This window comes from Garra rufa, chromosome 20 (assembly GCF_049309525.1).
Source record: "Garra rufa chromosome 20, GarRuf1.0, whole genome shotgun sequence".
Classification (NCBI taxonomy): Eukaryota; Metazoa; Chordata; class Actinopteri; order Cypriniformes; family Cyprinidae; genus Garra; species Garra rufa.
This window is the reverse complement of record NC_133380.1, coordinates 6,113,558-6,123,595: the sequence shown is the minus strand read 5'-3', so window position 1 is coordinate 6,123,595 and position 10,038 is coordinate 6,113,558. Positions and strand designations below refer to the sequence as shown.

General features: G+C 39.2%; 1 protein-coding gene across 1 annotated transcript; it reads left to right on the top strand.

The window, feature by feature from the left end:
* The first annotated feature begins 2,077 nt into the window (after window positions 1-2,077).
* Window positions 2,078-9,552, top strand: LOC141293784 (ERBB receptor feedback inhibitor 1-like). Its single transcript, XM_073825849.1, has 4 exons — window positions 2,078-2,215; window positions 5,496-5,694; window positions 5,889-5,971; window positions 6,665-9,552. The coding sequence occupies exons 2-4, from the start codon at window positions 5,546-5,548 to the stop codon at window positions 7,804-7,806; spliced, it is 1,374 nt and encodes a 457-aa protein (XP_073681950.1). The 5' UTR covers window positions 2,078-2,215; window positions 5,496-5,545; the 3' UTR covers window positions 7,807-9,552.
* Window positions 9,553-10,038: the final 486 nt, after the last annotated feature.

Sequence of the window (10,038 nt, the reverse complement as noted above, 5' to 3'; positions counted from 1 at the left end):
AAAATAAATTAATACAATTATTAGAAATAAACATTCACCATGTTTTTAGGAATAAATTGTTGTATAATGTTGTATAAAATCAGGCAAATGATACATGAACACAACCCTCTGTACAAACCTTCAGAATATAAAGTTTGATGAGGCTAAATGAAAAAATTATAGTAGAGGATGTGAACTGAAATTGCAAAAATATATGATGAAACATAGTTTGGCACATTTTCATATATTATTATTTCATATATTCTCTTTAAATTGATCAAAAGTGATAATAAAAACATTTATAATGTTTAAAAAAAATTCTATTTCAGATAAATGCTGTTCTTCTGAACTTTCTATTAATCAAAGAAACCTGAAAAAATTCTACTCAACTGTTTTCAACAACAATAATAATAATAAATGTTTTTTTTTTTTTAACAGAAACTTAAAATATTAGAATGATTTCTGAAGAATCATGTGACTGGAGTAATGATGCCAAAAATTCAGCTTTGAAATCACAGGAATACATTACAATTTAAAATATATTCAAATAGACAACAGCTATTTTAAATAGCAAAAATATTTCACAATTTTTGCTATACTTCGGATCAAATAAATGCAGGCTTGGTGAGCCGAACATTAACCCTTGTGCGTTCAAAAAAAAAGTTACACATAGGTGCAAAATGGACAAAAAAGGCAAAGGCCAAAATGTCATAAAAATATGATTTATTTATATTTTTTTTTCCACTTTCACTGATGTCAATTTTTAACCAGCATCTGTTCTATCCATACATACCAAACGTTCATTAATTTTCAGAATTGTAACCCTTTAAATGCTGATTTGTTTGCATAATGCCACAGGTGTTTTTTATTTTATTTATAATAGTAGTAATTTCCATATAATAAATGCTGAGCTAAAATGCCTTCTTTGCCTTGCCTTGCATTTATATTTTTATGTAGTGTATATGCCAAATTTGAAAAAATGGCACAATCTAGTAAAAAATGGTAAAAATGTAAAACATAAAGCCTTGCTGATAGAATGAATGCCTATTAGCAAATATCACATCATTTTATAGTCAAATGGCCCTGGGTTAAAAAATTGCAGTTTTAATGGGTTTCAATGTGGACATGTTTGTCCTTAAGGTCCTGAGTGTGAGGGTAAAATTGATTTTTTTTGAAGGAAACAATGGTGAAATATTAAAATTTCAATAAAAATAAACACCTGAGCCAAAATGTGTGCAGTTGGCATTAACACAGGCACACTTATAACAAAAAACAAAACTCAAATGTTTTTTTCCACATTCACTGATGTCCATTTTTTAACCAAACATTCATTAATTTTTAGAATTGTAACCCTTTAAATGCTGGTTTGTGTGCATAATGCCACAGGTGTTTTTTTTTTTATGAAAAAATGAAAAATAGTAGTAATTTCCATATAATAAATGCTGAGCAGAATTTTTTTCTGTGCTTATTAGATTCCTGGCTGTGTCAGTGAAGAACAAAAAAACATTAATTTTGAGGCATTTATATTTTTATGTAGTGTATATGCCAAATTTGAAAAATGGCACAATCTAGTAAAAAATGGTAAAAATGTAAAATTTAAAGCCTTGCTGATAGAATGAATGCCTATTAGCAAATACAGCATCATTTTATAGTCAAATGGCCCTGGGTTAAAAAATTGCCGTTTTAATGGGTTTCAATGTGGACTTTTTTGTCCTGAGTGTGAGTATTTTTTGTACGGAGGGTAAAATTGATTTTTTGAAGGAAACGGTGAAATATTAAAATTTCAATAAAAATAAACACCTGAGCCAAAATGTTTTGCAGTTGGCATTAACACAGGCACACGTATTACAAAAAACAAAACTGAAATGGACAAAAATATTAAAAACCAAAATCTTACTGTTCAAAAACTTTTGACTGGTAGTGTACATATAAAACATGTGGAGTAAGCAAATACACAACACATAGAGGATAATAGTCCAGAGAGAGCAGTGTGTGCGCACTGTGTCTTTAAATCTCGTCTGGAAGGGGCGGGGCTTGCGTGTCCTCGGACTGCAGTGAAGCATTTAAAGCACCGCGCATACAGAAGACCCGTTTGTTAACGAACCTCTCGAACGCTGTCATGAACGTCCTCTCGCATCCATAGAGCTAAACTGAAGCTTTTAAACGGGCCGAACGGGATCATTACGGCATTATGAACGTTTAACACTGGACACCTAGAATCTGTCAGGAGATTAAGGTGAGTTTTATTGCTTTTGACGCATTGTCTGTGTTTTTGGTCTGTCTGTATCTCTCTCTCTCTATGTGTGTGTGTGTGTGTGTGTGTGTGTGTGTGTGTGTGTGTGTGTGTGTGTGTGTGTGTGTGCGCGCGCTGATGACGACAGTGACGTGTGTAACGATATTATCAGATTCTGTGACAGGACATCCGATAAGGAGTGTGTATGTGTGTGTGTTTGTGTATGCGTGCGTGTGTGTTCAATTAGGGAAGCGTAGGCATAGTTCTAAAACAATTTAATTTCTTTCTATTTTGCTCATTTTTCTTATAATCATAAAATATTATGAACAATTATAATAATGATAATGGTGATTATGATGGTCAGCTGACAAGATACACGTGATAGTGTCATAATATGTGACGTTGACATATGTTGCTTCATTTCGTGGAACATCAGACTTTTTTGCTTCAAGAAATGTACGAGGTGTGTTTCGTCAGGTGTGATAGAGTGTAAGTGACTCATCCCGCCAGTTTGCGGAAGCGGACAGGTAGATCGGGTATGGTTGCTTGGAAACCGCGGCGGAGGTGACAAGAGCGGGGTGTGAACGCGCGCGACTGTCTCTCCTTCATACCTTCTCACAATGTCATATCAGTGGTTTGTCAAGACGAAGATATTTCGTCATTTGAGGCCATGTACAATGACTTACACTTTACTTCTAGACCTCTTTTTGAAATATTTTTGTCAGTATGAGCTGACCTAATGATTGGCTTAAAATTGTTGCACAAACTGTTTGTATTGTGAATATGCGCACATTACGTGCACTAGAAACACTTTTGAAGAGCCCTGTGTTCATATGCAGTATTTCAAGTATTTCCAATAGATCTATTGCATGCTTGTGTGCCAAACAATTTCATCCTAGAATAATTTTAACAATTAAGCACAATTGTAATCCAATTCTTATTACTGAAATGGTGACATCATAAAATAATGACACCATTGTCTTATTAGAGTTTATAAAGAACTTGAATTTGCCTCATATTTAATGGATTCTATTACTATCCTGCTGCTTTGAATCTATAAAGCGCTATAAAATGGTGACTTGTCAATGCAAAAACATATTCTTTTTACTGTATATTTACTGTAATGCACGATGATCATGAACGTAATCTCAGTTTTAATTAATAAAAAGCTGTTTTGGGATTTCTGAGACGTTCCTGGCAGGTTGTGCAAGATTCACTTATGTTTATCTTGCACAATGCAGCCAAATGTGCCATTTTGGTTCTGCAATCTGATTTAAATGTTAAAAAAGCATAGAATTAGTAAATAAGTAAATGCTCATATGTAAGTGTTTTATGCTAGAGCGAGCACATTTGCCATGCTTTGTTTACTTAATGTCTTTGCAACACATTGGCATTGTCTTCCCGAAGGCATTGAGAAATGTCTGTGGCGGACAGTAGGAAGTCTGTCCGTCTTGCACCTGTTGTGAGAGGAAGCGCTCGTCCCGTGGGGTTCTTTATCACAGATCAGGTTGCATTGTGTGCTCATAGTGACTGTATCCAAGGTCCAAAGCTTTCAGGATGCATAACTGCGTGCATTTATGAACCGGATAGAAATGCACGTCCTTGTTGAACCAACTGACCTGGTTTGATCACATACGCATTTATGAAATGCGTATACATTGCTTGATTTTACTTTGGGATATTGATTAAATTGCAATATCCTATCAATGCACCTGTTGCATGTAACACTAAGTTTTGCAGAAATGCATTGAACCTTGCTTATGCATCGTTTCTGTTGCTTGCAAAACAGCCCTGCAATAAAATGTTCTATAAAATGCTAATTGCAGTTTAATAGGGTGCATGAGTTGTTTGTATCTCTGGAAGTTCGTCATAATGTTGGCAAACTGATAGCTCATGAGTGTGATATGTGTTTGTAAGCTAAAACCAGGATGAACCTTGCCTCCAGGTCCATCACTCTTCACGTTCTCAGGGGTGTAAAGCTGGTTTCTCAAAGAGAGCAAAGCATTTTACTAGATTCTACTCTAGAAGCAGTTGTTTTAGACCTTCTCTAGTGTTACACCAAATAGTAACGCTAGATGCAATTTCCTTTTAAGCATAAGATTTAATTTGTAAACATCATTTGATATTAGATGCTTCCTCTGAGTTTATGCTTGCAGAGCAGTTGCTTGCAGTATTTCACTGAATCGATTGCATGCTATTAGAGCATCCTAAAAGACAGGATTGAGTTTATATTGTTTTGTGTGTGTGGCATCTAAGAGAGCATACGGTTTGGCTCTATCCTCAGGGCTTTTGGGGCATAAGTGTCTTTAGCGCTGTCAAACCGAGCGCTTGTCATGCCACAGGCTGTGAAGCTCAGCAGAATGTTGCTCAACGTTCTTTTCTGAAAGAGCGTGACTGGAGTCCCGTGCACATGGCTGACTGCATTGCAAAGCGAGGGGACACGAGAAGGAGGTGCACTAGATGGTGTGCTGATAGCCTAGGGCACACTGCTCCATAAACAACTAGACAATGTCTCAGTTCTTCCAAAGCAACACCAAAAGCATTGCAATGATCTCAGTTAGGTTTGCACGCTCATATGGTCATAATAGAGGTAATGATCAAATTTCACTGCTCAAAGGTTGCTCGTTCATAAGTTAATGGAGCTCATGGTTGTATTTCTCTCAAGTATTAACTTTATCTTCTCCTAAAATTCATTGAAGAAATGAAAACAGACATGCAAAACACTGTATATGGTTTTCTAAAGTTGTTAGGCAAAGATTATTGGAATATTGGAAAGGTTTTAAAAAAAATAAGTGTTTCTAATTTAAAATTTACTAGCAATTTTTGAGCGAAATTTGTTTGTTTGTCGATTTTTTTTTTTTTTTTCAGTGTACAGTACTTGATGCACAGTATAGAGTTATATCAGTTTTGTGAGAAATTTGAGTTCATATTGATGTCTTTTGATTTTAGATTTGAAGTTGAAAACCCTGAGAATCTAGAATCGTGTAAGATTCCTATGGCATTTTTCTTCAGAGTCTCAATTTGCTCTACATTCAAGCTCATTTCTGTGAAATAATAGAAATATCTCATTTGCGTTTTTTCCTATGGGTTTGTATCATGGGCTCAGTGTAAGATCTTTTCTGAAAGTTCAGACAAGATGCGAGATGTGTGAAATTAATAAGAGAGAATTTGAGAAGCAGGAGACTTGAGTATTTGTTCTTCATGTAATCTTATTGCTGTGTTTAAAAATCACTTGAGACATTACAGAGATTCATGCTCTTGTCCTCTCATGGCTGTGTTTCAGGTACAGGCCAGCAGCTGCCAGCTTGGCGGGAGGAGCATTTCCTGGCCTGAATGCGAACCGACTGCAGCTGGAGCATGTCCACTGCAGGCTTGACTGCCCAGGAGATCTGTTTACCCGCACAAAGCCTATTCCTGCGGGGCAGCCATTGGCATAGCATGGCCGGAGCTAAGCCCTCTTGGAAATACCATGATCTACACAAGTGAGTGCAGCACCGAAAGCACAAATGCGTTTTTCACGTGTTGAATGTGGATTAGTTTTACAAGACCCTCGACATGCTCTGCATGACTGAACAGAAAAACAGGAAATAGTCTGTGGGCAATGTAGTTCATGTGATGTTAATGAACCTTGGATTTGTTTATCAATCTGATTTCCTTTCCTGTTCTTCATCTACAGCTTATACTTCACCATTGATTCTTCTATGGATTATAACCTTCAGTCCCGGCAACAGGTGCTGCCATCATTCGCAGAAGCGGAGAGTAAGTAACATTACAACATAAATCTCATCATTGTAAAACGTTTTCTCAAATTTACTCACCCTCATTTCATTCCAAACCTGTTTGGAAAGAATTTTGAAGCATCTTTCTTTACATTTTATGACAATTCAGATGGACAAAAGCACTAAAAACTGTTCAGAAACTGACTATACAGCATGCATTATATTCAGAGGAGCTGTTGTATGTCTTCAGATGGCTAATTTGGTGAAATATAGTGATACTTTAATGGTGTGTTTGTTGGAGATTGACGGAAGTGGTCTGTCTCAAAAAAACTGAAAAATGATCCTTTGCGTGCACAGGAAAAAAATGCATATGGGTTTGCAATGACTTGAGGGAGTAAATAATGGTGTTTAACAATTCTCTAAATTCATGTACTAGATAATAGAAAAACCTATGAAAACAATGTTGATTTTGGATCAATCAAAAGTGTAAAAGTGCATCAAAGTGTACAGTATGTTGCTCAAATAGAACAAGGTGCTAGCAACAGGGAATGTACAAATCTTGAATGCTAGTCGCTTTGGTTAAATGTGTCTGCAAAATGTAAAAAATATAATGCAAATAGTGTTTCATTCTGTTGGAGAAATTGGCAATGACAATTAGGTTTCATAATGTGCATAAAAGTACCACTTGAAAACCACTGTATTCTCATTATCTGCCACCATCTTGTTCACACAGAACACCGGACTCATCATCAATCTCCAAACAGCCCAGGAGGCCAGCCCTTGCCCCCCAAAAAGCCCAGACCTTCCCAGCTCACCTTGCACACGGACCCCTTCACGTCAAGCCCTGCCGAAGACGACCAAGTGGTTCCCTGCTTTCAACGTCTGACGGTATCCGACCGCATCAGTCCTCCCCAGACGCCCAGCCGAGTCACCAAACCCCTTCCTCCAATTCCTGGCTCAGCGGAGCTTTCTCCGGATCATGTTATGGACAGTGAAGTAGAGTTCTTCAACGGAGATGACAGTCGCTGCCTAGTTTCCGAACCTTGCTCCAAACCCTCTGCGTTTCGCTATGGAATGCCCAGTCGGAGGAGTTTCAGGGGCTGTGGACAGATTAACTACGCTTACTTTGAAGGTCCAACATCCCAGGAGAGGCCGCAGCCGCAGAAGTCGAGGCAGGAGCGGGAAACCCAGCAGAGGGAACAGGAGCTCCGTGACCAGCAACAGCAACAACAACAACAGCAGCAGCAGCAGCAGCAAAACTGTCTCCGGCAGCAGGAACGGACGCAGAGGAAGCTGCGGCGCTCCCATTCCGGCCCAGCCGGCTGCTTTAACAAACCCACCTCCTTTCGGCTATCCAGTCACCACCGGAACACGCAAGGCTTGGACAAACCGGAAGTTCCTCCCAGAGTTCCAATTCCCCCACGACCAATCAAAACAGGAGACTACCGCCGCTGGTCAGCCGAAGTCTCATCGGGAGGCAACAGCGACGATGACCGACCTCCGAAAGTACCTCCCAGAGAACCTTTATCCGGCGGTAGTTCCCGCACCCCGAGCCCAAAGAGCCTTCCAGTGTACCTCAACGGGATCATGCCCCCAACGCAGAGCTTTGCCCCGGACCCTAAATACGTCGCGAGCCGCGGCCTGCAGCGACAGAATAGTGAAGGCTCCCCGTGCATTCTGCCCGTCATGGAAAACGGCAGGAAAGCAAGCACCACGCACTACTTCCTTTTGCCACAACGTCCGTCGTACCTGGACAAACATGAGAAGTATTTCACGGACAGCACAGCGAGTCGAAGCACGGACGCTTCGGATTCGAGTTCGGACTGGGACTATCAAAGCAAAAGGAAAACGACGCACCAAATAGACTTGGTATGAGATAACCGGTGCACTTTTGTCTGACTTTTCCGCTGCTCCGTCGCAGCTTTGCTCTAGCGCTCCGAGCGAGTTACGTATGAATTGCAGTTACTGGGATTTCTCGCATTTTGCTCTCGACAGTTCTCTTAGAGCGAGCTCGGAACGGTTTTCGATGTTTTTGTTTTTTATTTCATTGCTATGTGAAATGTAAGTGTTGAAATGATAACATGGTGCAGTTGCTTGGTATTAGCTGGTCTGGTACCTCCATACTTCAGTGTTGTAAATTTTCGTAGTCTCATTTTATATTGCATCGAAGGTTATTTTTATGTCTCGGAACATGTAGTTGAGCACGTTCGTCTGATCATAGGGACATAGGGTCAGTAAATGCTTCTTTACGTTTGTGTCGTCTACCATATATGAAGTATAAACGGCCCGGACTTTTCCGCGGCCGGAATTTTAAGTGAAGGGTATTCCATCTTTCTATGTGCAAGCACGAAATCTGACAAACGCACACTGCTTTGCAGACTAACGCTCTCAGCTTTTGTCAGGACTCTCTTTTGTATGCTTTTGTTCATGTGGCCTGTCTGTACAACTTGTAGTCTTGATTGTGTGTTACATAGGAACAGGCTAAGTATTGCTTTTCTGTTCTAAGTTGTGTGAGTGCGAGTGATACGAGAGCTGAATGTGTTACATTTGCCTAGTTTTGGCACTGCTTTTAAGCTTTTCTAAGCTGCTTAAAACGGCAGCTGAAATGTTGCCCTCTGAATGAACGGAGCATTTCCGATCCCTGGCTTCTCGCTGAGGTATAGTGTGTTCTTTTGTTGCACAAAAAGCAATACTTGTAAAACCTGTGAATGAGTTTCTCTCCTCTTTTAAAGTGCTGTCTCCACGTGAAGCTGTGAGCCATTGTCTGCGATAGGATTTTCTCGAGTACTACCTCCCATTATAGTTCTGCTTCTTCTTAAATACCCAACTACGGATTACAAAGACTCCACAAATACAATCTCCTTTGACGCACGCAGGTCCGTACGAGGAAACGGTTGCCCCTGATCTATATTTCATTATGTTTTGCCCATTCGAAACAGTCAGTCATTAACACTTCCTCAATGAAAACGCATCTCCAACCGATTTTTAAGAGCTACGCGGAGTTAAAGTCCATGTGTGGCGAGTTTGGCCGAGCTCACGCATACTGATCTTCCTGTTACTGTACGTGCATTCCTGTTAGACGTGATTACAGTGGGTGTGGGCACTAGAGACTTTGGCTGCTGGCAGCTGGTGAATGAGATGTTTTATTATTCTATATTGTTTCCAGAACCATCGTGATAACTAAATGTAGCAAGTGCCATGCAATTTAAAAGGGAGGAAAGTAAGACTATAAAAACATGCTGTTTGGAAGCTCTGAGGTCAAGTACAACTTTCCACCTCACATAGGGATTTGAAATCATTTGATGCCATGTCTTTGTTTTTTTTTTTTTGTTTTTTTACCCTTTATTTTACCAGTTTTATGTTTACATTATACCTTGTTATTTTCCTTTATCAGTCTTACCTTAAAAAAATGAAGGCAAGTTCAAGAAGAAATAGACATCTCTGCTGTGTTGTGTGTATGTGTGTGTATATATAAAAAATATATATAAAGCAAAGTGCACTGAGAAAACAGTATGTTGTGATGTGTAAAAGTATTTAACATTGTCTCTTACCCAAACTGAATAGTTTTTAGTGTATTGTATCCTGTAAAGTCATAAAAATAAATACTTATTTATGAATCAAGTTTGTCTTTATCTGATATTCTGTTGTATTTCGATCTCTGAAGTATGTCGTATCTCTGTGAAACGCGGAGATATAGCTGTTTTGCCTGTTTTATCACATCCACGCCCCTGTGCTCTGCCTCATTACTATTGGCCTGGCTCCAGACGGGAGGAAGGTGAACTGTACTTTTGCACTTTAAAACCGATCTTGGATCAGTACTGTGGTTGCCTTTACCGAGATGATGGGTTGGTTTGAAGGGATGCGTGTCTCGGGGCGGTTTTACACGGCACCATCTAGCAAACTTGAGAATTACTCACATAGACCGGTATTTTCTGCCTTGCTGATCGGGGAAAATGCTGTTTCTCTGGTCTTTTTTTTTTTTGCGTAAAAGCCTTGGATGAAATGATAAGCAGCTGAAATGAGCAAACTACATGTCCATGTCCAAAATGGATCATTTCAACACTAAACAATATATAGAAGCCAAACTAAGTCACAATCTCATCTTTT

Excerpts from the sequence above, each read along its gene's own strand:
- LOC141293784 (XM_073825849.1), top strand. The coding sequence starts at position 5,546 with ATGCGAACCGACTGCAGCTGGAGCATGTCCACTGCAGGCTTGACTGCC. Across the intron at positions 5,695-5,888 it reads AAATACCATGATCTACACAA|CTTATACTTCACCATTGATT; the intron begins GTGAGTGCAGCA and ends CTTCATCTACAG. Across the intron at positions 5,972-6,664 it reads ATCATTCGCAGAAGCGGAGA|AACACCGGACTCATCATCAA; the intron begins GTAAGTAACATT and ends TTGTTCACACAG.